At 47.0% G+C, this 25,914-nt stretch overlaps 2 protein-coding genes across 4 annotated transcripts in view; one reads left to right on the forward strand and one right to left on the reverse strand.

Moving 5' to 3' along the window:
• LOC144136431 (acetylcholinesterase-1-like) lies at positions 1-10,774 on the forward strand. Of its 2 annotated transcripts, XM_077668737.1 has the most exons (5): positions 1-1,744; positions 3,209-3,624; positions 8,348-8,497; positions 9,358-9,522; positions 10,345-10,419. In XM_077668737.1, exons 1-4 carry the CDS (start codon positions 581-583, stop codon positions 9,512-9,514), a joined length of 1,887 nt encoding a protein of 628 aa, XP_077524863.1. In that variant the 5' UTR covers positions 1-580; the 3' UTR covers positions 9,515-9,522; positions 10,345-10,419. The 2 variants fall into 2 exon arrangements, with proteins under 2 accessions (XP_077524863.1, XP_077524861.1); XM_077668735.1 differs by lacking the exon at positions 9,358-9,522 and having other exon boundaries at positions 4-1,744; positions 10,345-10,774.
• A 97-nt stretch (positions 10,775-10,871) lies between these two features.
• Positions 10,872-25,914, reverse strand: part of TBC1D5 (TBC1 domain family member 5) — a 35,491-nt gene continuing 20,448 nt past the window's right edge. Inside the window, exons 14-19 of one of the 2 annotated variants that reach the window (XM_077668734.1) lie at positions 20,684-20,793; positions 20,288-20,385; positions 16,985-17,256; positions 15,979-16,155; positions 14,045-14,254; positions 10,872-13,014 (exon numbers count right to left, since the gene is read on the reverse strand). In XM_077668734.1, the coding sequence (XP_077524860.1) occupies positions 12,979-13,014; positions 14,045-14,254; positions 15,979-16,155; positions 16,985-17,256; positions 20,288-20,385; positions 20,684-20,793 (903 nt within the window). In that variant the 3' untranslated portion in view covers positions 10,872-12,978. Of the gene's footprint in view, positions 14,255-15,978; positions 16,156-16,984; positions 17,257-20,287; positions 20,386-20,683; positions 20,794-25,914 lie in introns of both variants that reach the window. The other variant, XM_077668733.1, reaches the window with a different exon arrangement.

The following is a 25,914-nucleotide window of genomic DNA, read 5'->3' on the forward strand; positions in this document are numbered from 1 at the left end:
GTTACTAAAGAAACCTATTCTCTAAAACCGTGGGGCCCTCGCACAGTGCTTTGTTTCATTTTAGCTTTTCATAATTTAGGCAAGCCTTCCAATAGATCTCTCAAGATAAAGAAACAGGCTCGTAGCTACATCACCCCATCGACTATATCCAGGGGAAATCGATCGTCGGAACCGATAACGATTAGCTGCTTTTGTTAATCGCGAACCCAGCGGCGCAACCGGATGAAAGGATACGCGCACAAATAAGCAAACAACTTGGCAAACACCCCTTAACGTTCATCGCCCGCTACTGACACCCGCTGCTGCCGACCACAATCTATGCAGAAACGCGCGCTAGAAAGTATGCGTTGCCGGGAGATCCCGGAGTCACTTGCCTCTCCCACCCAGTTCCGGGTGAAGGCTGCCCGGAAAAGCAGCGCCATTATCGCCCACGGTCAGGCTTCCCGAGACCGGAGCCAATAAAGTGGCGAGTGCGCGCGGTTATAGACGGTCCCGCGTCTTTCTTGGCACCCAAACACGCACACAGACACGCGCAGTCAAGGAAGCACAACGAACCGAGCAGGCTGGACGGCAGGGAGCGATGAACGCCCTCGACAGCGCGGCAAAAGCCGCTAGACTCTTTTCGCTACTCCTGGTGTCGTCCGCGTTGAAGGCGCTCCCGGAGGATGCGCCAATCGTACGCACGGAGAACGGGCTCGTCTCCGGACAGACGCTGAATGTGAGCGGGCGGCAAGTGGACGCCTTCTACGGCATCCCGTACGCCGAGCCACCTGTGGAAGGCCGGCGTTTCCGCAAGCCAGTGCCTGTGGGGTCCTGGAACGGGACGTTCATGGCTACGACCAAGCCTCCGCCATGCGCTCAGACGAACCACTTCCACACCGACAACTTGACGCTCTACTACGAGGTCAACTCGGAGGACTGCCTCTATCTGAACGTATGGAGACCGACCGCCGCTTGCAACGGCACCGTCTCCTGCAAGGCGAACCTACCCGTCGTGATATTCATACACGGCGGAGCGTTCCAGTGGGGAGACTCCGCCATCTTTCTTCACGACGGAGCGAACTTCGTTGCACTCTCAAACGTAGTCTTCGTGAGCTTCAACTACAGGCTCAACGTGTTCGGGTTCCTCTCCGCGGGTACGAAGGACTTTCCGGGTAACTCGGGTTTGTGGGACCAGAATGTAGTCCTCAAATGGGTCCAGAGGAACATCCGGTTCTTCGGCGGTGACCCGAATCAGGTGACACTCCTGGGCCAGAGCGCCGGCGCCCTTTCGGCGGCTATCCACACGATTTCGCCGCACAGTGAGGGCCTCTTCAAGAGAATCGTCATGCTGAGCGGGAGCCCGATGAACACCGTCTTCACCATAGCTGCCAAAGGCGTTGACAGCGTCATGAGTCTCGCGCAACACGTGGGCTGCGCTAGTTGGAAGTCCGCTGACCTTGCCGAAGTCACGGACTGCCTTCGGCGCGTGGACAAGGAAGAATTCCTGCGGCTGGTGAACGGCGTGGACCCGCGCAAGACCATCTACGCGCCCGTTAGCGGCGACGAGTACTTGCCCAACGACTGTTCGTACGTCAGCACCTGGCGGAACAAGATTCGCAGCACCGAGGTCATGGTCGGAACCATGGAGGACGAAGGCTCCCTCTTCATGTACAACGCCTTCCACCTGGCGCCGAACATACGAAGTTACGTCGACATCGACCACCGCACCACTTGCACGCTCATCCTCAGCGCCCTGCTCAAGGTAAGAAGGCCGCACCAACTGCGAGAGCGTTGCCTCGAAGCGTACAACAGCTAGGGCTCAGACTATAGAATAATTTGGCGCGCATTGGACATTCTTACGGATGTTTCTTCATATATGACGACCTCGTCTTGAACTTGTTTGCCAGCCAAACGGTCCTCGGCTATCTTCCTTTTTTGACGTTTTCATTTGCTGCAGAGAATACTTCTGAACTTGTGTCCCAACGTTCCTGCGGTGCCGCTTCCCGGCTGTTTGTTCCAAGTATGCTGGCGCCCTGTTAAAGAGGACGAACTGGCGAAAGAATGCTAGCTTGCAAATAGACGCCCACGCCGAGGTCACTGCTGTTTCTGGCGACCAAGTGGGGCACCGAAGGAGACCACTTTGGCGACAGAGTGATTCATAATGATGTAGATAATCCTAGAATTATATCTGGAATCCCATGACCTAGCGTAGCAAGAGCTCTATGATGTTTGGCTTCTAAGCACGAGGTTGCGGGATCGAATCGCAGCCGCAGACCGTACTCTGGGGGCGAAATACAAATATGCCCATGTGTGGTGTGTGATGTCAGCGCACGTTGAACCCCACGTCGACAAAATTAATCCAGAGCCCTCCCTTTCTCTCCCCCTCCATCCGTTCTATCATTCATAAGGGTTTTTCTCTCGATGTTACTTTGTTACAGTGCTACGATTCATACCGTGACTACACTATTTCACAGCAGTTGGCCTGATCATTTTGCGCAGGAATCGGATGTTGCAGCGGTTCGCCTCGTCAGGGAATGACAGCGAATTTTTAGGACTATGGCTGGCTGTGCTTTCCTGTTCACCCAGCTGTCTTTTTTTTAGCATTTCCAGCACTAATCAGGTGTTAACCATGAGTGACACAATTTGTGCGCCTTTCCAGTCGTTCAAACACACCCTCGTCCCCCTTGAGCACATCATTAATGCCAATATTCCCTCACGGCGCTGTTGAGGTGTCCACTTAGAAAGTGAGAGTTACATCTCCTGTTCCTTTCCTCAAAAAAGTAATTTTCGAAGAGCACAAATGCAACCGTGTATGATTTCAAGAGGGAGAGAGAAAGCAATTTAATGAACGGAAAGGTGGAGAGGTCGGCCGGCGGTAACGTGCTATCTCAATATATCCGTCAAATATCCCTAGTTGGTCGAAATTAACACGTAGCCTCCGAATACGGCCTCTCTTCCTTCTTTCACTCATTCCTAAGACAGCTGTGGTAGTAAGTGGTTTTAATAAAACAATAATAAAAAAGGAAGAAAAAGATTTTTGCTAGCCCCGGCACATGCCATCGGTAACGAAGCACCTGAGCTGGGGCAGCGGAAATAAAGGATAGCAGGCAGAATGGAGAAATGAAATGAAAGAGGTGAGGGGGCAGGAATAGAGACAAGCTATTTACACAATAAGACAGCTGTGAAGTCAGTTTTGGCTGCAATACCTCGTGCATGCCGCGCGCAGGTGTCCAGCAGCCAGGCCAAGGAGGTGACGAAGGTGTACTTCCCGGACGACCACGACGACAACAACGCCGACATAACGAAGGTGCTGAGCGTACTCAAAGAGGCGGTCGGCGACGGTCTCTTCGTGTGCGCCTCCAACTTCTTCGCCGAGGTGGCGGCGGACCAGGGGCTGCCTGTGTACCGCTACGTGTTCGCGCACCGGCCCTCGTACAGCTTCTGGCCGGCCTCGTTCGGCGCGTCGCACGGCGACGACGTGCCCTACGTCCTGGGCTCCCTGCCCTTCTTCACGGACCCGAGCCGCTACACGGACGCCGTGCTGCCGGAGCGCGCAACCTACGAGGCCGTCGAGTACACGGAGCAGGAGGAGCGCTTCATGCGGGCCATGGTCGCCTCCATCGCCGCCTTCGCCAAGACAGGGTAACCAAAAATGACAGATGAGCATGTCAGCGCGAATAGTACAGACAGCGATGAAAAGAGACAGCACAGAGCACTTGCTATCAACAAGCATATACTGGACGAGATCACAACTGCATTACCCGATTCACATTTTCTCGCCTTTGTACATGCGGGTGGTGTAACCGAGATTGGGCTGAGCGCGCAGAATGGGTAATGTATAAGTCGCCTCTCCTGCACGAAACACTTGCTTTAGCTCTTTCGTGGTTCGATTAGAGTCATATCGTCTCATTAGAGCGCGGTATCTGACACCGTTAAAGCAGGTTGTCGAAAGACCAATTCATCTGGGGTGCAAATGCGCGCCAGCACGAAAAGAAGCATTTTAACGCAATGTACACATATTTAATTGCGCTTGTCTCCCGTATACACTGACATCTATAGAATTTTATTTGCGTCCTGCCCGGGTTTCTATTCATACTATAAACAGTCCAAGAGAGAGAGAGACATGCAGGAAGAAGGAAGGGATGAACAGTCCAACAGCCTCTCATACGCCGCCTTAATTTCCACTATTGTTGAAAATTGGATTTTGGGGAAAAGAAAGGGCGCAGTATCTGTCTCGCATATCAGCGGACACCTGAGCCGCGCCGTAAGGGAAGGGATAAAGCAGGGACTGAAAGAAGAAAGAGGTACCGTAGTGGACGGCTCCGGAATAATTTCGACCGCCTGGGGATCTTGCCGCGGTCGGGTTCGAGCCCGGGTTAAAGTGTATACTAGTACACTTTAGCCGGGTACTCCGGATCAGTAGCCGAGCGCTTTAGCCATTGAGCCACCGCGCGGCGGGTCGTTATTATTTCGTTACAAACCGCTTTGTTATCAGGCTGGCCTGTATATATTATACTCCCCTCCTTCACCTGAAGTCTATTGCCTGTGCATCGTTCAACTTAGCACTGCAATGTATGCTCAGGATTTCACCTGCTGTGCTGGCACTACAACAGGACGAGCAAAATCTGTTGTCAGATGCGAAAACATGTAGCGCACACCGAATAGTGTAATCTGTGTGGAAAAACTTCCCACTCTCACAGGAATGAGTCCCGAGTATACGAATACAAGAAATTGGAGATAATAATAATAATAATAATTGGTTTTTGGGGAAAGGGAATGGCGCAGTATCTGTCTCGTATATCGTTGGACACCTGAACCGAGCTATAAGGGAAGGGATAAAGGAGGGAGTGAAAGAATAAAGGGTGCCGTAGTGGAGGGCTCCGGAATAATTTCGACCATCTTGGGATCTTTAACGTGCACTGACATCGCACAGCACACGGGCGCCTTAGCGTTTTCCCTCCATAAAAACGCAGCCACCGTGGTCGGGTTCGAACCAGGGAACTCCGGATCAGTAGCCGAGCACCCAAACCACTGAGCCGCCGCGGCGGGTTGCAGAAATTGGAGACCAGTGGGGAAACAGTGCTTTCACTACTTGTCATTTGAGAGGTGCAACGTACAGGCGAAACCTAGGCGATATTGAATTTAATCTTTTTTTAATCCTTTTTTTAAAAAAGGATAGCTACTTTTCATGTTTCAAGTGGATTCGCGATGACTTAATGAAATGTCGCCTCGCATAAAGGAATATCTCCTCCACTAAGACCACCCAAACCTAACAAAAAAAAAAAAAATATGAAGCTTTACTGACGGCTAACTTGGCCTACTAGTCTACCAGACATTCAACGTGTTTCCTCGACCCCCTCCTCTTATGTTCCCCTCTTTCTCGCAAATATCCCACAATTCAGTTAGAGTTCAGTGGAAGCGACGAGCTCAACGAGACGGCTTCCGTAGATGTACCGTTCGCACCCGTCCACGAGCAAACCATACCGTCTGGAAGCGGTCGCTTCGCGCTCGTAGCTTTCGCTCCAGCTATCAAGGTGCGATACGGAACAAACAAGATAAATCCAGATCACGCACCAACAAAAGTAAGTACGCGCAACAGTTGCAAGGTGAAGGAGAGCGACCCATTTCGCAATAGGAACTGCACCGCCAAGTCGGGAGAATTACGCTGCCTGCGCTCACTATCGCGATGACCGTGGCACCGCCAAGATCGAGCATGGCCGCAGGCACTGAAGCGAACGGAAGCGCCGAAGCGGTCACGGCTCATTCGTAGCTGTCGCTGGCCGTGCAGTGGCGGCGAGCGAATGTTCAATGTCGTGCAACCGAGCCGCCGCCGCATCACTGCTGCGTTGAAGCGGCGGCATTGGTTCGTTGGCGCGCTGTGATATAATACTAATTGGTTTTTGGGGAAAGGAAATGGCGCAGTATCTGTCTCGCATATCGTTGGACACCTGAACCCGCCGTAAGGGAAGGGATAAAGGAGGGAGTGAAAGAGGTGCCGTGGTGGAGGGCTCCGGAATAATTTCGACCACCTGGGGATCTTTAACGTGCACTGACATCGCACAGCACACGGGCGCCTTAGCGTTTTGCCTTCATAAGAACGCAGCCGCTGCGCTGTGATACGCAGAACCGAGATTGGTTCCCCGCCGCGGTGGCTCAGTGGTTAGGGCGCTCGACTACTGATCCGGAGTTCCCGGGTTCGAACCCGACCGCAGCGGCTGCGTTTTTATGGAGGAAAAACGCTAAGGCGCCCGTGTGCTGTGCGATGTCAGTGCACGTTAAAGAACCCCAGGTGGTCGAAGTTATTCCGGAGCACTCCACTACGGCACCTATCCCTTTCTTCTTTCACTCCCTCCTTTATCCCTTCCCTTACGGCGCGGTTCAGGTGTCCAACTATATATGAGACAGATACTGCGCCATTTCCTTTCCCTAAAAACCAATTATTAAGAACCGAGATTGGAGGGAATATAGTGTGCTGTCAGTGAAAGGGACGCGCATAAAGCCGCCAAATGACGTAGTAAGTGATCAGCACGAACGGTTGCGTTAATGGAGGTTGGCAGAGGCGCAGCGTCTGCTGCGGGCTTGCGAGCAGATTGCGAGCTTTCGTGGAAAGCAACACGAACTTCGGAACAGCGGTCTGAAGGAGCACGGAAAACCCACCCAAGATGCCTGTGCGTGGCCGATAGCACTGCAGCGTAGTGCGTGGGACGAGCCGTGCAGTTGACAGTATGTATATGCAAGAACAACTAGCGCGGGAAGTGCGGCGCCTGTAGCACATTACCCCAAATGAAACAAACTACCACTGACCTCGTTTTCGCTGAGCAGCTTGTGAGCGTAGAATGCGCAGCTATGGCCAGGTACGTAGATTTGTACGCCCAAAGCGGCACCAGAGATGTAGTAATAGCAAGGTGGAGCCCCTAGTCCGGATCCCCATTGGAGAAGGCACAGTATACAGGCACGCGTTTAGTGTTCGTGGTGCCAGTGGGCACATGGAACTTGGCGCGCAGCTATTAGCAAGATTACCTTTTCTAAGATTGCTGACAACTGCTATTCCCATTATCCCGTGAAACTTCACGCTACGTTTTCTTTGAATGCTTGGTTTGGTTTATGGGGATTTAGGGACGCCGTATAGTGAATAGCTCTGAAAATTTCGACCACCTCGGGTTCTTTAACGTGCACTGACATCACACAGTACACGGGCCTCTAGAATTTTGCCTCCATCGAAATTCGACCACCGCGGCCGGGACCGAACCCGCGTCTTTCGGGTCAGCAGCCGAGCGCCATAACCACTGAGCCACCGCGGCGGCCCTTTTTTTCTTTAATGCACGAAGCCCAAAAACCACAAGCAAAATTGTGCTTAAGACACTCATGATCGAAATGGGTGTTTACAGTCAGCAAAACATCCATTGTAAGGGTGTTCTGTTGCAGATAAAATGCCGTTTTAGGAGCATACCGGTGTGAATGAGCGTCTGGTTTCGGCAACAGATAAAGCATTCCAAACAGTGCGAATAAGTTTGCGGCGCGAGTTTTCCTGTTTCCAACCGCGTTCGCATCGCTAGGAAGTGATCGTGCAAGATTGAGTTACTTCAGGGAGTTGCTTCCGAGAGTCCTCATATTAAGCGCGAGTCAATATGCTTTGCGCACATCAGTGTTTCTTATATAAAACTACATAATTAATACCAGCGCAAAGTGCAGCACACAGGTGCCAACACACAGGATCAAGAGAGTTACAGCATATCGTTTCCATTAACTGTACCGCTCAAGCATGCCAAAGTGGTCGCATGTGGTCCACTCAGAAGCTACGCAGTGTGCTCGCTTGCTACAGAATAACAGCAATTCAAGAACACCTGAAGCCGGGAAGTAGTTGGGGAAAACTAAGTGCCAACAGCTTCAAACGCCGCTAACTACAGGTTGCCTGAAGTGCCCTCGGGTGATGTTTTTCTAAAGCTTCATGATAGCACGCATTAGTCACTAGAGGGCTGTTAATGAAATTGCAAACAGAACTGGAGTTTGGATAAGATGCAGATGTTAGCCGACGCGTTGAGCTGCATGCGAAATTCGTGCCCAACAATTCCAAGAAATTGGCTTGGTAATTTCCGAATAGCTGCTTCAAACTTTTGTATGGCACTTTGAGGGCAGCTAGCTGTGGTGCCAGTCAACCAAGTATAGTTTTGTGACCCATATAGTGCCTCAAGTTACACAAGAAAAGTGCACACATGAAATAAAGACAGAGTCCACCCTTTTTTGCTTTTTGCACGGCTACATCGGAGAATACGTTTCCGCAACAAAATGCGATGACACTTCTAGAGCAGTTCATCTTTGAAAGTGCGTGGCTTTGGCACCCGCTCTCCTTGTTTGTCTCCCCCAGGACACCCACAGTGCCACTCTCCAATGCCAGCTGGCCACGCTACACGTCCGCCCGTCCAGAGTTTGTGAACTTGGAGGTGAACGGCCACACGACAGGGCTGGGACCAAGGCGAGAGGTCTGCGACGTCTGGAGGCGCTACCTCATCAAGAGGTACGCACCACGTAACCAGATGATGACACCAGTTCGAGTCGGCTTGGTGTTTTACTAGCAGGCATTGATACCGTACGGGTGAAGACAAGGCATGCAGGCGGAACTCTATGAATCAGGCTATAATGTCCAGTGTTTGTGGCAGTTCATGCAGCCGTTCTCATCAGAGTTGAGCTGAAGACAGTCGCAGAGCCGTCTGGGCATTGCATGCTGCCTGTTGAGGACGTGCACCTACAAAGGCGCGTCAACCGTGTGAATGTGAGCCAGCTGTTCAAAGAGTTGCAGCGATGTAGAGGATCAGCAGCTCCTAGCTAGCTACAGGGGTAACACAGGCGGCACACAGGTGATGCAGCTATAGTGCATCACTGTACGGTTGTAGATGGATTTGATTTAGGGGTTTAACGTCCCAAAGTGACTTAGGCTATGAGGGATGCCGGAGTGAAGGGCTCTGGAAATTTTGACCACCTGGAGTTCTTTAACGTGCACAGACATCGCACAGTACACCGGCCTCTAGAATTTCGCCTCCATCGAAATTCGACTGCCGCGGCCGGGATCAAACCCATGTCTTTCGGGTCAGCAGCCGAGTGCCATAACCACAGTCGCTGAACACATAACAGTAGTCCACCCGGAAAAATACTCGCAGAGGAGGGTCACCGGCGCACGCTATCACAGTCTCTTCACGCTACACCGCAAGAGGCTCACGAGTTTTTAAACCTGTTGGCCAAAATATATGGAAGTCACAGTAAACAGTGCTGTACCCAAACCCTTCTTAGAAAACATGCACTAGTACAAATTAAGAGACCGACCGGCGGCAGCGGTCGGACGTATGTGACACTAACACATGACGTCCTTCTCCTTAGCAGCTGTGACCGGGACAGCCAACACGCGTCTTCAGGGAGAGAGACAACCAGGACGCTGATGACCACCATGTGCGTGCTTGTCTCGCTCAAAATTCGGCTCACTCTGACACCTGGCGAGAGCGAAGGACAGGATGACGAGGACATCTACGACTTCGACTAAGCGCCCGCGTAGGATTCAGCTTTGGTTTTACACAATCTATAAATGACTCCTGTTCCACACTAAATGGCAACGCCATGCATATAGCAAAGGCTCCGAGGCATGGGATAGCCCTTTCACTTTCTGGAAGGCATGTTATGCTCAACGTTATCCACAGGGGTTCAATAAAAGCTCTATGCGGGTGCAGTTAATACATCTGACACATCAAATGCCATCTACTATTCGAATGCCTGCTCCGGAACCAAAATGTAATTTGGCTTGTAGCAATGACATTACTGAGATGCTGCACAATGGTTTGAACAGATAAGGTGCCACTATGACCCAATGCATGCAACGCTTATGCATAAAAGGAAGTATGACAGGAAAAATAAATGCGCTACAGCAGCACGAAAATATCACCTAAACTACTGGCCCACAATTACCGAGCTGCATGGATGGGCTGAGAGTCTGGATAAAGTGTCGAGTGTTCCAAACTCCACAAGGTTACTATTTGCATGAGCAAGCACTATGAATAAAATTTGAGGCCATTAAGCCCATGGCCTGCCATCAGTAGCTGATGTGTTTCACCTCAAAGATAAAAAGTTTGTCTTGTCAGTAAGGCAACTGGGCACTGAAGCTATAGAAATGATAACAGTGTCAAAATCTCAATATGGAGAGCAACTACCACTGCATTTTTCACACGCTGACCGCTATAAAAATGTCAGTGAAATGTGTGCCAAATATCAAACCCACACGCCAAGTGATGTCTGTCATTTGTTTGCAACAGGTATTACAACACTTTGCTGTGCCCCATTAACTCTCCGTATGCTTACGCACACCACTATAACTTGCAGGGATCCTGCCGAGCAGAAGAACATAACACAAGCAGAAGTCACAAATGAAGAGGACGAAGAAGAAGAAGAAGAGGAGGAAGAAGAAACTGAAGTTGAGGAGCAGGAGGAGGAGGAGGAGGAGGTTGTCTCTGAAAATGCAATAGCACAAGAGACGCCAGTGGAAACACCGAAGCCGAGCCCCGCTGCACTTCAGCCAGAAAGGACGCTGAACCGCACGGGCAGCGGAGTCCCCAAGTCGGCAGATGGCTGCCTACAGCTGCCGCTGCTGTTTGTGTCATCAATAGCGGCATTCATAGTTGGCAGGCCAGTCCTCTAGTGCTGCTGCAGTGAAGCAAAAGAGACCTGTACAGATATGTATATACCACACCAAGTGCACCAATGCAGCTGCAAACACATTCATGTCAACTAATAAAAACATGGTTCACCTACATCGTCCCATCTCTGCCGAGAAAGCAGCAACAAGAAGTTTTCTTCTGACCTGCAGCCTGAGGTCAGGATGCACAAGCACAGGAAAAAGAAACTGCATGCCAACTATTTATATATTTTATTCACCTAGGCTGGATAGGGTTAAAGGTTGAGTCAGCAGCAGTGCATGCACAATCCATATAAGCCTGAACATGCACACCAACACCGTTTGTACACAGGCCCACATCAATATTCCACAACTTTCAAATGTCAAGAAAGCAAAAAATAACTTGTGGCCACACATTGCCGGTGATACTGCAGCTGCTGTTTTTACACCTCTACAGCAACAGCAGCAAAAAAAAGGAATACTGTCCAAAATCATACAGCCCATAACAAAACATGCACTGCTTTCAAAAGAGCACTGCTTAATTATATCAATCTAGCATGTGGGTAAAGGGACCTTATATTACATAGTTTTAAGATCACACTCTCTTAACAAAGTACGAGAAGGAACGCAAAGAGAACAGGAACACAGCAGCAGAAAGACATGGAAAACGTAACCAGCCGTTTCCAGACTTGTGAAGATCCTTCACTGCAGTACAGCACAATTGTCAACCCAGCATCATGTCCCACAGCAAAAGCTTTCAAATGCAGCAGCCATGAACTACCAAGAGCAAACCTAAGCAGAGACACAGCACTAACATCTTCCGAGTAAAGCATGTACCACTCCATTTGCAAGTCTACATCACAAATAAGCATGTAGTGTATACTACGTACGTAGATCACTCAACTTTAATTGAAAATCAAATGCAGCCTTTGCTTTACAAACACATTAATTGCTACCTGCAGCCAGAATACACAATCATATAAGCCACTCTGACAGTGTGAGCAAATGGGACCAGAGAACTTCCCAGTGCCATGTAAGCATGCAAGCAGTGTTGAAAGGCCCTGGACCTTTGATCTGAGTTTGCTGAAGGCTCCAAGGAACAGAAATAAAATGATTCAGGTATTTACGCCACCTCTGCATCAACAAGTATGCGTAGATAGGAGCGAGAATAAAAAGAAGAAAAAAAAAAAAGAAAGGCACTTCACCATGAAAAAATTCACACCTTAGCAGTCTTGTAAGCTACCGTCATGCTCAAAAGCAGCATCCACCTAGAGGAAAGTATCATTTAAATAAAGAATCGCATAGTTAATCATTAGTATAAAAATATGTGAGAACTATGAAACGCTGCAAGCCATAAGAGGTAACTTGAACGAATAGTAATGCTAACAGTTACCTCTCCTTTATGTGCAGCCCTTTAAGGGACCTGCACTTGAGACTTATGGAAAGCACTTATTCCATTTTTTTGCGGAATGCAGGTAATTAAGAATTCAACGCAGAGGCATTACTTTTATGCCTGCACAAGGCCGCACCGTAAAAGCACAGGTAATGTAAAAAAAAAAACAGTATGTATAAGACGTAGCTTTAAATTCCTGCAATCAATCTGCGATACTTTGACAACTGAATCCAATACAGTCCTTCTATAACATGCAAACTATATTGCTTATTCGAAAAAAGTAAAACTGCATTGAAAGTGGGTGCATAAATTATATGGTACTTACAGGGCAATTATAAACAAAACAGAAGAAAAGAAGAGATAATCACATGCCTCCAGATATGTTTTACAAGTTCTAACACATTCACTAACCTATTGCTAATGATAAACAGCCCTACAAGAAACCAGCATTTCCTGCAACCCAACAGCTGCAGAAAGACATACTGCCTTTCACTCCCAACAGTGTTACATCAAACACCTGTGCTATATTCCACATTTACCTGGTGACTCATTAGACCTTAGAAATACAAACAGAGCGAAAAATGACCTAGCACTGGCCCTTACAAGCAGAAATGTTTATCAATGCTGCTCTCCCTGTCTCTTGCTTTTCTTAAACATAGCACCTTTTAACTGTTCAGCAGAAGGTTAGCATATTGTAACTGCTGAAACTGTTCCCACTTCAAGGCAGGAAACTTTCGGACCACGAAACGAGCTACTGATGCTGAAAAAACTGACTGACTTTGAAAGTACTCAAAGCCGTCACACAGAAACAAAGCCCTTCTTGATGCTCCAACAAAGCTGCAGAGTAAACTTTGAAATGGGCAAAAACTGGGCGGTGCAAAAAATCATAAAAAAAAGGGGGGGGGGCGAGAGATTTGCAGGATACAAAAATGGGGCCAAGCATAGAGCATCAACGGTCTTTGGTTCTTCCAGCAGGAGAGCAGACCTGCGAATCAGGAGGCAAGGTTGCACTTGAGCGAAGTCGAATGAAAAGCGCAAGTGCTCTGCCACGCAGTCAGTCATGCTACAGTTGAGCATGGGCAGCTTGCCAAAGGCTTTGTGCACAGCATAACCCACCACTAACGTTCAACAAAACTTCTGCGAGTCATGCATACTAATCGTCTTAAGAGGCATGCAGAAATATGCAAAATATCTTTTGCCTTTTCATCAGCACTTGTGCACAAAGCATCTCCATGAGCAACACTGCATCAGTGATGCTTGCCTGAACACGAAAAATTTGCCCAGTTTCACAGCGCTACATGCTTTGCATGCCTGTGGTAGTCCACATCACAGGTACCAGGGCTTTTCGTTTTGACCAAGAAATTAAGAAACAGCCACACTTTTTGCCGGAGTTGTCTAACACGAAACACACACATATTGTTGTGGCAATGACAAAGAGTGTGCCTGCTTGTTAAGTGACAACTGAAACCGCCTTCCGCAAAAACAGAGCATCCAAACTATACCTTAAAAGCAGTGGCCTGCCTCCATTTCCAAATAACTTTCCTAGCCAATTAGCACACTGGGACACACGCATTGTCAAGGTATGCTAAGAGGTGACGCCACTCCTCTGTTAAGTTGCACAAAGCCTTGGTTTGCATTTTCAGTAGCTGAAAGAAGACTGTGCCCAGCTGATTCAGAGACTCTTGGGTAAGCTGAAGCACATGTCATGATCTCCATCCTTCCTTCTTGATTCTAGTTTACACCTTGAAACGGGAACAGCCAGATCGCGGTTCAAAGGGTCACAACCTCACTTGCACAACAGACAGAGGCACACCACGCCTAACAAGCGGACTGGCTCGAGGCAACAAAAGCAGCGCGCCACATCAGCTCAGCGAGGACAGTTTTGTAGGCGCTGTGTTGGCCTCTTCCTGCCTGTCTGCAGCCATTGGTGCCTTCTGGCTGTTCTGCCCCACCAGAGCCTGGAAGAGCTTCTTCTTGGCCTCGAGGGCGTGATGGCCACTGTCGGATTCCCTCACCTTTTCCTGGCTGTCCCAAGAAACGAGCGAATCTCCATCAATGTCCCGTACGCTGGACTGCTGCTCTTCCTGCTGCTGCTGGTCCAGCAGCCCAGAGGGGTCGTCAGTGGACAGCAGCGTCCAGCCCTCAGTCACATACTCAGCCTGAGCTTCGTCCTCTTCTTGCCCAGCATCGATGCACTCAACGGCACCTTTGAGGGTGTCCCGCACCTGAAAGAGCAAGGACGCGATACTAGGATTGCGATCGTTTCTTAAGCTCCCCAGTCGAAAATTAAGCTCCCTCAGAGAAAATCTGAGAGCAGGAAGGAAGGAGGGCAAATGAGGAATTTTGTGGTGACATCACCTTGGGCCTTGATAAACTCGCTTCTCAACACTTATCAAATGCGCATCCAAGAAATTTTGCACTAAATTTGGCTTTTAGCAGCCACAGATGTAGTTGACTCGCTCGGCTAACTTTTCTGAAAGCTGTCAACAATTACTCCAGCTAACTCATGCCTATTTTCACCTCTGGTAAATGCCACTAACAGGGCTGGTTATAAGTTTGCAGCACCATCTTCTTTTGCCTAGCAGGAAGGGAACGGGCAAAGGAAAGTAGATAAGCTATAGGTTCATGCCTTTTTCTCTTTGTTCAGGCAATGGCATACTTGAGGGACACATCACCCCAGTCACCTCGGAAGCACAGCCTCAATGTGATTGAATTGTCTGCACTGTGTACCTGTACGCTTAAATTGAATAGACTATTGAATCGTACTGTATTTTCATGCACTATGAATGTGCTAACATAAAGAATGCACCCCATACGCTTGCAGGTGCTATTTTTGTTCAACACCAAACCAACCACACAAAACTAGAAAGTGCCATCAGTCAATTTTCAATACATCTACATATACCTAACCCTATGGGATGAACAGCCAATAAGAATGTTCCACAAGGAATCTGAGAACTAACTGACACGACACCTGGTCACGAAGAGTTTTTCTGTTCGATCCGACATATTAATGATTGCTGCAGTTGGGCTTCGTGCTCAACCTGCGTACGTAGGCAGTATTATGGGTCGCTATTATCTTCAGCATGAAACAGTTCTGAAGACTGCATTTTGTTTTATTTAGCGAGCCATACTTCATGAAGTGCCGCATTCACTTGCTTAAAGAACCCACTTTTTTCCAGAAATGTTGACATCAATTTGGGGGGAAGGTTTATTATGCAGGAAAAAAGTTTTGTCAGAGTTTTTTTGCGAGAGTCAAAATTTCACATGATACATGCACTCGCACGCTGGCCTGCCTATGTCTGTCTATCGATCATCAACAAAGACATGTGGTCAGCAGCATTCATGTCACTTCAGTGTTTAGAATTGTTTGGTTTGAAAGGTGTTTGCTATATCATGGAGCAATCTGATAATTTTGTGATAGTTGATGGTGCTGGCCAATCACGGCGAGGTTAAAAAAAAAAAAAAAAACTCGCAGGATGGTTACCAATGCGTAATGCAAATGTTTAGTGTTAGCTGTGGTGTATGAAGGGTTAGGCATTTCCGCTCCCGATCTCACGCTTGCCAAACCGCTTACCGTGCAAGGTCCTTACACGTTGAAGGCATCTGACCCAAAGGCCTTTACCCGGGAGGCATTTACCATGAAAACCTTCACCCTAAGGGCATTTACCACAAAAGAATTTGACCTAAAGGCCTTTACCTGAAAGGCATCTACCTTGAAAGCCTTCACTTATGTGTACCCTACACCCAGGCCTACCAAGCGTGTATACCTGGCAGGTCGCTCACAACACGGTGGGCAGATCAGCTGCCTGCCACGAAGCTGGCTTCAGACATGTACGTATGTAAGCCAGAAACCAGAAAATGTGCCTAGTAGTGCTACTGTACTTTCAAAAAAAAAAAAGAAGAAAAAAAAGAGAGAGGCTCAGAAAAAGAATGCACGAGTGCTGACCCTCTTGAGACGTGCGATGGCCAGCATGACTTCGTCTTCCCTCTCCAGCTTCTGCAAGAGCACCGACTCCTGGAGCAGTGCCAAGTGGGCGCTCATTTGGCGGCAACACGACTCCATCACCTGCTGCATGTCGCAGACCTGCTTGCGCAGTAGCTGCACTTCTTCGGATGGTGTTTTCTGCAGGTGCAAAACAAGTGCTGTTTCAACATGCTGGCATAAAAGAAAAGATACTGCTCAAGGGCAAGACTCAAAGCTGAGGACTACAAAGGACCTTCTGCACACTGGAAAAAAATAAAATAAAGGCTATAAGAGAGTCACACCGTCATTTTTTAACTTGTATGATTGTGTGTGTTGTAGTACAGATGTGAACATTATAAATTATTGTTATATTTCCCTAGCTTGCCACATGATTGTCAATAAGACTAGAACTTCTTTGCGTATTCTATACTGCCTATGTTTCCTCATAACATATAACTGCATGAGGCCCTGGACCTAGCCAATGCACAGAGCCCCTGTTGTCCCTGACAACCCTCTAGTTTCTTAGGAAACTAAAGAGGAATAAAGAAAGAGAGAGAGAGAAAAAAAGAAAAGAGGCATATCCCACCCAGAAAATAGACTAGTTGTCATAATAGACAATTCTTGTAATGCAGGCAGTCACCATAATGTGCCAAGCACATGCACCAACTAGTCTGGCTGTCTATCTTTCAGAGAGACAACTGCCCCGGATGGTGGCAGCATAACATGGAGGTGCATTGAGGAGCAAAGCAGAGTGGTGCCAATCGCCATAATACAGTTTTGTGGTGTTCTTTGTGCACATCGGCAGTAACTACTGCTTGCGCCAATGCACCTCTGAGCATAAAAGACACCCCTGCATAGCACGGTAAACAGCGCATTTACCACCATAGACAGCTGTTACTGAATGTTGTGCTGCACAGGCGTGGTAATCGTTAGCAGGTTTTTTTCCACTTATAACTTGTGTCGGCGTGAAATAACTAGTGAGAACTACCTGAGATTCCACTGGAGAGTCGTGTCTTTGCCAGGGTGGGACTTCACTCCCTTCTAGGCTGCCATGGCGAGGGACGACAGCAGAGTTGAGCTGCACCATCTCTTTGGCATGCTGATCGCCACCACTGCCACCGTTGCCGGCCAGCAAGTTAAGGCTCTGGGTGATCGGATTCTTTTTGATGCCCCGAAATGACCACACCTGGTTGTTGGCCTTTGGCTGAGACCGGTGCTGCAGTGTACGTCCCTTGCCTCCTCTGGATGAAACGCTCTCCTCTGCAACAAGGCAAGACGTGAACAGAATGTGGAGGTTTGTGACTCAGAACAAGAACAACAAAGCTACAAATTTCACTGCGTCAACTAATGCAACATTCCCAAGACCATCCCAGAAGATGCCAACAACACAGTTTCCTCATCAGAGCTCAAGCTTTTAGTGCTAGCATTTTAATGCTCAATGCAGCCGTTTGTAACTTCACATTGAAAGAGTTTGTGCAAATACAGTAAATTCGATATTTGAACCCGAAGGGGAATTAAAACAGATTTTAACTTTATGGAGCTGAAATGAAAGGAGGCTTTTAACACACGCGATGTTCACGGGACCAAAATATCCATCTGATTAGCTGAAAGTCTGAATTAAGTAAGTTCAACCTGATGACATTAGACTCTAGTAAAGTCACTCAAATTAGTTTCTGCAATGTTCCCTGGTAGAACCCTGTGCTGCCACGGACCAACTAGCCAGATTCACACAGGAGCTTACATAAGCATAATCTAAACATTCAGGCAACCTTAAGGGGGAGAAGAGGGTCTTAGAAAAAAATTTTTATTAATGAAGTCACAATTATTAAATCTTTGGGGAACATGTATTTTTTCGTGTTGATTCTAAATATGGAATTTAATTTCATGTGCAACAATTTTTTGAGCACTTATGCAATATATTATGTAACTTTTTGTGGAGAGCTTTAATGAATATTTGCTGCAGGGAACTTGCTAGAATGTATACTGTCCGCTTGTCTTGACAACAAGCTATGCAATAAAGATAAAATTATCATCCTGCCTGTCATAGAAGTTGAGTTATAGAATTTGAAGTTGGCACTTCAGAAACAGGAAGACAAATTTTTCTTCCCGTTTGTGAAGTACGAAGTTCAAAACCCTGTAACTCAACTTCAGTGATAGGCAGGATAATAATTTTACCCTTATTGCATAGCTTGTTGTCAAGACAAGCGGACAGCATACATTCTAGCAAGTTCCCTGCAGCAAAATTTCGTTAAAGCTCTCCACAAAAAGTTATATAATATACTGCATCAAGTCCACAAGGACCTGTACATTAAAATAAATTCCATACTTGGAATCAGCACGCAAAAATACATGTTCCCTGAAGATTTCATAATTGTGACTTCATTAATAAAAATTTTTTCTCTAAGACCAGCTTCCCCCCTTAAAATGCACATGCAAGGAAGGAAGAAAAAGAAAGAATAAACTACTTTCTTCGGCTTTCTCTCGACTATACTTCACAGTGACCAAAAAACCAGTTTGCTTCCTATCAAGCCTGTCAGTTCCCAATGATCATTAACTGGTTGCAGCACTTTGGTGCGACTGCAGTCATTTGTGCAGCTACAACAATCAAGAGCATTGTCGCTACAAGTGCACTGCTCCTGATGTTGGCATCCAATGACAGAGACAAGCACAGTAGGACCCCTCTGTAATGAAGTAACTCGGACCAGCAAAAGCCTTTAGTATAATCAGTTGTAACTTGGACTAGCAAAAACCTTTAGTATATCAGTTGTTGGTAATGGCATGGCTCAGAGAATGCTCTCGTAATTAACTGGCTACTTACCAAACACAAAGTACTGGTTTATAAAAGAAACACTCAAAAATACCTTCCATCCTGCTTTTACCATCCCTTTATGTGACAATTATTTATTTTGGATTATCAGGTTGTATTTTATCATGTTTTCGATCTTGTTTACATTTTGTGCAAGTACTGCATTTTCATGAATACAATGTGACTATGAATACATTGCGTGTTTTATTCCATGTGAGAACCAAAGTTTTTCATGAACACGGCGTTGTGTTCCACAGCTTCAGTGTCAATTAGGAGGCAATAGTCACGAAACGCATGCAACACAGTCAAGCACAGCAAAACCGACCACGCAGTGCTGCCGCTTCCCTGCGCTTTGCACTGGTGTGCTGTGAACGTTCGCCCTTTCCTTCCCTTCTCCACACACTTTTACAGGCTTTCCTTTCTCAATGACTCGCACCGCCTTCTTTCTACATTCATAGTTGGTGTTACTCTTCGCTATGACCTCAACCAAGGCCTTCGAAAAACTTTGCTTCTCCTCGCAGCTTTCGAGCTTGGTGGTGATGCCATATTAAAAAAAAAAAAGTCACTTTTATTGTCTCCAGTATCCATTTGCCTCCGAATGTTGGCCTCTTGATCCTAGGCTTCGCACCTGCCGCGATGCAATCATTCCACGGGAAATACGTTGACATGGCTAGACGGTCTTTACTATAGATGTTTCCTTGAAAAAAATCATTACTATAACTGAAAAAAAATTTAGAGTCTATGGAAACTGAAATGGGACTGCAGTTTCACTTTACTATTTTACTATAGTGGGGTTATACTGTATGATGTGCAATCGAGCATAGCGGGATAGTGCCAGTTTGCTTTGTAAGCAAGCCTGACACCAGAAACTAATGAAGTGCTAAAATTACGGCGTGCTCACAGGGTTAGTAAGTAAACACAGGGTTGAGCAAGCAGAAACTCAAGACAGTAGCGCCCCTATGTATCATTCCATTACTCTACTTCAATAAAAATTTAGCTTAGAGTAGCACACACCTCGTGTACTTCCTGTTTTGTCCAAGTCCATTTTTGCACTTTCTACAATGGACTCACACTAACTCATTGAACTGTTCACGTTAATTATGAACTCATGCGTATGACAGGCAGCGGACAACAGTAGCAAGAGGCGATAACGCAAAATAATTTATTTAACTACACTAAAAGTGGTATTCACGTGATGTCATGGGTACTATTTTAGCCTACAGTGGCAAAACAGCAATGCAGGCTAGAGCATATGTTGATAAGCTGATCAGACAGCGCGCGGTTTTATGTCACACTCCATGCAAACCAAAATGGTGGTGACTGTGGCTTTAGTGCATACCCCTTATACGATTTAGCACATTTTACGAGAAACTTTCAAAAATCTCATGATGCAACATAAAGCAAAATAGCAAAGATAACGTTTGAAGAAGACATGCCAGCTGCTAATCTTTACTTTTTGTAATCTTTTTAACGTCTTACTCTCACCGTCAGAAACTTCAGATCCAGACTCTAAGGTTGTCGGTTCACTGTTGGCTCTTGAACTTGGTGCTTGGATTCCTAAGGTGGTGGGTCGACCCGAGGACCTACAGAAAGCAAAGAAGTGGAATAATCGGTGTAGTTTAACACACTGAATTTAGACCTTATCTGTGAGGTAATGCTGTAATAAAAAGTTCCAGATTGATTTCGATCCTGGAGATCTTTGATGCTGAGAGAAATCACTTGGGCACTGGGCAATCACTCCAAATATACAACAGGGGACACTTGTATGTCAAACTTTTTAACAAAGGAAGAAAAAAACACACCAGAGATGCTGAAAAGCAAGATGGGTCAACATTTGTAACCTAAGGTCAAACAAAGGACAGTACCTTTCGAGTGTCTTACCTGCCAAAGGACCTCGTGGCTTCTGATGCCACTAGGCCCCTTCCAGATATTTTTGTGACCAAGCTAGGGCTGTACACATCAAACTCTTGTTCAACAGGCTTCAAGTATTTCTGAAACAAGTGTGAGACATAAAATGCACACAAAATGTATTGAGTACACAATATTTATATGAATAATTAAATAAAAAGTCACATTTGTAAGCACGGAAAACAGCTGTGGAGATACCAGCAGTAGTAGTAGTGCATTTTTCAGGCATAAAATTAAGTTCATAGCAAATTGTCGGATTGACAGATGTGGACAAGTGCTTGCCTAAGTTTTCCTTTCTGAGTTGAGCTAAGAAACTGGCTATGTTTTTGTGTTTATGCAACTAGCACGAGTGAAAGCAGCTGGACTTAGAAAAGCCGAGTGAATATTAACTAGGGTCTTGTTTACATAGTCAACCAGAACAGCAATGCAAATATTGAAACATGTGGTTGGAGTCTAGGCATGTAGGCGTGTGTTACTAGCATCAGCACACAAGACAGCGGCTTAGCAGCCATGGAAAGGCAGCTAGAGGACCATCAGTCCCTTTAAGTTTTCAGTGACCATTTCTGGCTATCATCCATCCCTTTTGGTCACCCGCAGCATTAGCACAAGCCACAGTGACCATACCACATGTAGATGTAGGCTCAATAACAGTGGTCAACCAACTGCTTATACAGTCGATCCCAAATACTGTAGACTTCCCAAGATGAACTTGAAGGGGAGCGGATAAGAAAATTTGTTTGCCTTATCAGAAGTTCATCTTACCAGAAGTGACCTCAAAAAACATATGTGAGAATGCTGCGCATGCCCAAATATGTGTTACACGAAAAAAATAAATAAAATGACCTTAATGTGAGAGGACAATTGCAAATGGAACATATGTAAGGCACTATGCATGAAGTGGGCTGAACAGTGATGGCATGAAACAAAGTCGCGTTATCCTACTTGAAAGCAGCATTGGCCTGGTCTCCTTTTCACCCTTTCTTTTTCTCTCTCTCTTCAGCAGCGAATGCTATCGATTTTCCTTTTTTGCTTTTGTTCCTGACATGCTTTTTGAGGCTCGGAGTGCCGCCCAGCTGGCAGCTGTGCATCTTTCTCTAATCTTGCTCCTTTCGCAGTGTACCATGCAGGTGTACCATGTGCCTTTCAGTCCGAAGCAGGTAGTGCCCATGAAATGCCGATATCTGCCCACTATGTCGTGATAACACGTATTGCATCGCCGTGTCAGTGAAAAATTTGGCTCCCAAGTCAACGAGCAGGTGCACTTCGCGCCTACTTGCCCTTTTGGTCCGCCGGTGGCAGCACGCGGCCTGTGACGTGTGCACGATGCCGAGATTTGGCATCTCTATGCCGTGCACAAGCAGGAGCGCAGATGCTCTGCCTTTTCCGCAACGACAAGAAAGCTTCCCCGCAAGAATGTGTGCCCCCGCAAGACAGCTTCTCCGCACAAGAGCACGAAATTTTGCGGAAGCTATCTTGTCAGAGTGCGCTTTCTTGAGTCGAAGAATTTTACAAATTTTTCCTTTACTGGGCATCCTCGGGCACCCTTGTACGAGGCCGCCGTGGTTCGCGGTCGCCGTGAAAGTTTGTCACGCACGAAACAGTTCATCTCAAAAAGATTTTTTTTTATATGGAGTCCTATGGCAAACCAACCAAAGGTCTCACATTGTTTATATTACCCGAAAATTCATCTTAAACGAGTTTGCCTTCAACAGAAGTCTACTCTCGACGGCGTCGATGGGAGTCTACCCAGTTCGACGGGAATCTACTGTATACTAAACCTAGATATATCAAATTACTGCTTATATCAAACTGTACAAATATTCATTGAAAATCTCATGCGAAGGAAGTATAGCAGTGGTGTTCGCATTTATTGAGCTCTCATACATTCAATATAACGAACTGCGTGCTGTGCCCCTCCAAGTGGCACTTCTCCTAATGGCACTCCCGCAATCACTTTCCATGCAGGGAGCCGGGTCAGCTGTGTGGCCTTGGGTGCTTGCGCCAGCATCGCATTACCACGTGACAAGGTGAACATGGGGTGCATTTGAGAGAGGCTTTCGTTCTGCCATGCTTATTTTCAATGCCAAACTGCTGTTGTGTGGAAAAGCTGAGGTGCGGTGTACTGGTTGTCTTGCAGTGAAGCTAGCCTAGCTGACTGAAGGCTTCCAGCACATCTTGCATGGCCTGCTTCATAGCTGAAGGCAGTGCAGAGAAGATCTGCACCCTAACGTTTGAGAGAGTACAGTCAAAACTCGATTTAACGAAACCCGATTTAACGAAAATCTCGATTTAACGAAGGTATCCTAATTCCCCCTCAGACGCCCATAGGGTTCAATGCTTTGACTAACCCGAAATAACGAAACCGATTCCGTGATCTGTCCCGATTTAACGAACCTTTTTTCGAGAAATAAAGGTGAAAAAGTGTTAATTTTTGGTCTATTTTGTAGACAGCACCCCAAAATTTATTGATTACGAGTAAGCGGTAACAGCACGGAGCATCTTCATCCCGTCGCTGTTTTCAAACTGCGCGGCGCAAAACGAGTTTTAATTTTGAGTCGAGCTCACAAGATGGCGCCAGCAGTAAAAAAGTTTCGTGCCACATTTCATAGATGGCGCTGTTGCAGTTTGAGTGTTTTTTTTTTGTGTGTGTTTGTGTGTTGTGCTCTGTGTTCGCTCTTGTGCGGATTTCCCCGTGCCTTTTTATGGCGGTTGAGATGGTGGCGGCAGCTTGGAGACCATTGAGGCCGTCGATAATTGTCAACTGCTTCAGGACTGCCGGTTTCGGTACACTAGGCCCTGAAACTGCCGAAGCTGGTCCGGACTGCGCGAGCGCCGTGCACGAGGATGAAGATGCCTGGGAACACCTTCGCTCAGTGGATGTAGTGCCCACAGGCATAAGTTTCTCAGACTACGTGAACGCCGACGCAAACGCAGTCACAACGGAAGTTTTGACTGATGCGGCTTGTAGGAAGCGTGGAGGGAGTGACGGCTGAAGACGCTGCCGACGATCCTGCAGGTGCCGAAGCTCCCGTGCCGACACCAGGTCAGGTGATGGATGCTCTCGATCTGCTGCGACATTTTGCCGGCGCACACGAGGGGACGGAAGACGCGCTGGACGCACTTCAGACCTACGAGAAATCGGTGCGGCCGTTGCTCACAAAGTGCACGCAGGCAAAGATCACCGACTTCTTTGGCGGAAAATAAATTTGTAGTCCCCTCGGGCCTTTCTTGTCGAGTAAGAAGTTTTGTTGTTTCTTTTCATACGCGCTAGCGGCGCCGGTCGTGGTGTTGGCGCTACCCACTCGAAAGTAGCGCGGGGGGTCATGACGATGACCATACGGACCCCCAAAGATTGCGCTAGTTGTATGATTACCAACTTTGGCGCCAATTTGTCATTAGCTGTGTGGCTTGCCGTCCCGTCGGCGGTATTTAGGGAAGATTGTTGCGCCGCTAGCCGAACCGTCCTTTGGGTCGGTGCTACCGGCGTGAATTCGTCACGCGCGAGTGCGACGAAAAGTGAAAATGGTACGTGCTAACCGATACGACCGCGATAAGCTGGTACGGTTTATGCGGATGCAAAATGCAGTATGTTCAATGGGTGCTCAGTCGGGGACTTGACTTTACTACTTTTAAAACGAAAGTACTGTTTAAGCGGGTACGTTTTAACGAGGTTTTACTGTAATCGAATGTACTGAATTATGTGCCCAAGAAATGCCTCATTCAATTTAACGAAGTTCTCGATTTAACGAAATAATTCACGGCTCCCCTCAACTTCGTTAAATCGAGTTTTAACTGTATTGCATTTATAGTGTACCAGTAACAGAATTGGACCTTTCATGAATGGCGGTGGCTTTTCCCAATGCACTGTCCACTGCGGCTTCGGTGCAAAGTGAGCTAGGCCTTGTGACACCCAGCGAGCAGTGTACTGCCAGTTTGCTAGCAGGCAGCACGTCGCTGCAGGAAGCGTGCCGCTAGCATGAGTGCAACGTATCCATGCTTCTGGGCTACAGATAAACTTATCTGCTACCATGTTTTTTTATATTGAATTATCGATTCATCAAACTATATTTTGCAATCCCCTCCTAGCTCGATATATAATTGATCAATTGTATTTCCCTATGTAACAGACCAAGTGACTTTGTCAAAAAATGAGAACCCTGAACTAAGGGTTTCTGCACCCCTCAAAATGAGGAGGGCAATTTGAAAGGTACACCTACTAGACTGACACTGTAAATAAGAGCAAAACACTGAACGCCAGCCCCATCATGTGCAGTACAAAAAAAATCTCAATACTAGCACATTTCAGCTCGGAAACTTGTCAATTAGCAACGCAAAACCCTTCCAGCTATGCCAACAACACAATTACAACTACAGTGCAATCCACTTATAGCGATATTGAGAAAACCAGAAAATCCGATCGAATTGATGCGACCAGTAGCTGTTCATCAGGAAGGAAAAGCGTTTCGCGACTTTAACAATGCTCAGGATGAAAGCGTTCTAGATCAGCTTGAACTGACGTATGAATCCTTTGCTAAAAAATACACTGATGGGCGTACAAGTGTGAACGACTTGTGGTTAGAATTCAAAAGTACGGTTCATCAATGTATCAACAAGTACGTGCCGCTTAAACATAAGAAGCTGAAAATGGCGTGTCCCTGGATAACACGCGAGATCATACAGTTAAAACGTCGCGTGAAGCGCTTATCAAGGTCAAGCAACAAAGTTGGTGGTGCTTTGCCGGCTCTTCGGGCTGAACTGCGTTCAAAAATAAAATCTTCACGGTACCACTTTTTTAATGTCAAGATGCACAATTTTCTAAAAACTGACCCCCAAAAGTTCTGGAGGCATCTGTCACAGAAAAAAGACCCGGTTAGCAAACTTCTCCTTAACAGCAGAGTTGTTACCGACTCCCTCTGCTTAGCGACTGCCTTCAATGAGCACTTTTCCTCTGTATTCCTGAGTAACAGCAACTCAGTCTCCGAATCTCGAACTAGCCATTTCAATCTGCCAGACCTAATTATTAACGAGGAGGGTATTGTTTCGGCTCTATTGCAGTTGAACACAAAAAAATCCTCTGGACCAGACGATATTCCTAACGCTTTTCTGTACAGATATGCTGAGTGGTGCGCTAAATACCTTTTCATTATTTTTACTGAAAGTCTCAGGACAGGAGAAATTCCAAACGATTGGAAAACAGCAAAGGT

Source organism: Amblyomma americanum, chromosome 6 (genome assembly GCF_052857255.1).
Source record: "Amblyomma americanum isolate KBUSLIRL-KWMA chromosome 6, ASM5285725v1, whole genome shotgun sequence".
NCBI classification, from domain to species: Eukaryota; Metazoa; Arthropoda; class Arachnida; order Ixodida; family Ixodidae; genus Amblyomma; species Amblyomma americanum.

Excerpts from the sequence above, each read along its gene's own strand:
- LOC144136431 (XM_077668735.1), top strand. The coding sequence starts at position 581 with ATGAACGCCCTCGACAGCGCGGCAAAAGCCGCTAGACTCTTTTCGCTA. Across the intron at positions 1,745-3,208 it reads TCCTCAGCGCCCTGCTCAAG|GTGTCCAGCAGCCAGGCCAA; the intron begins GTAAGAAGGCCG and ends TGCCGCGCGCAG. Across the intron at positions 8,498-10,344 it reads AGGCGCTACCTCATCAAGAG|GGATCCTGCCGAGCAGAAGA; the intron begins GTACGCACCACG and ends TATAACTTGCAG.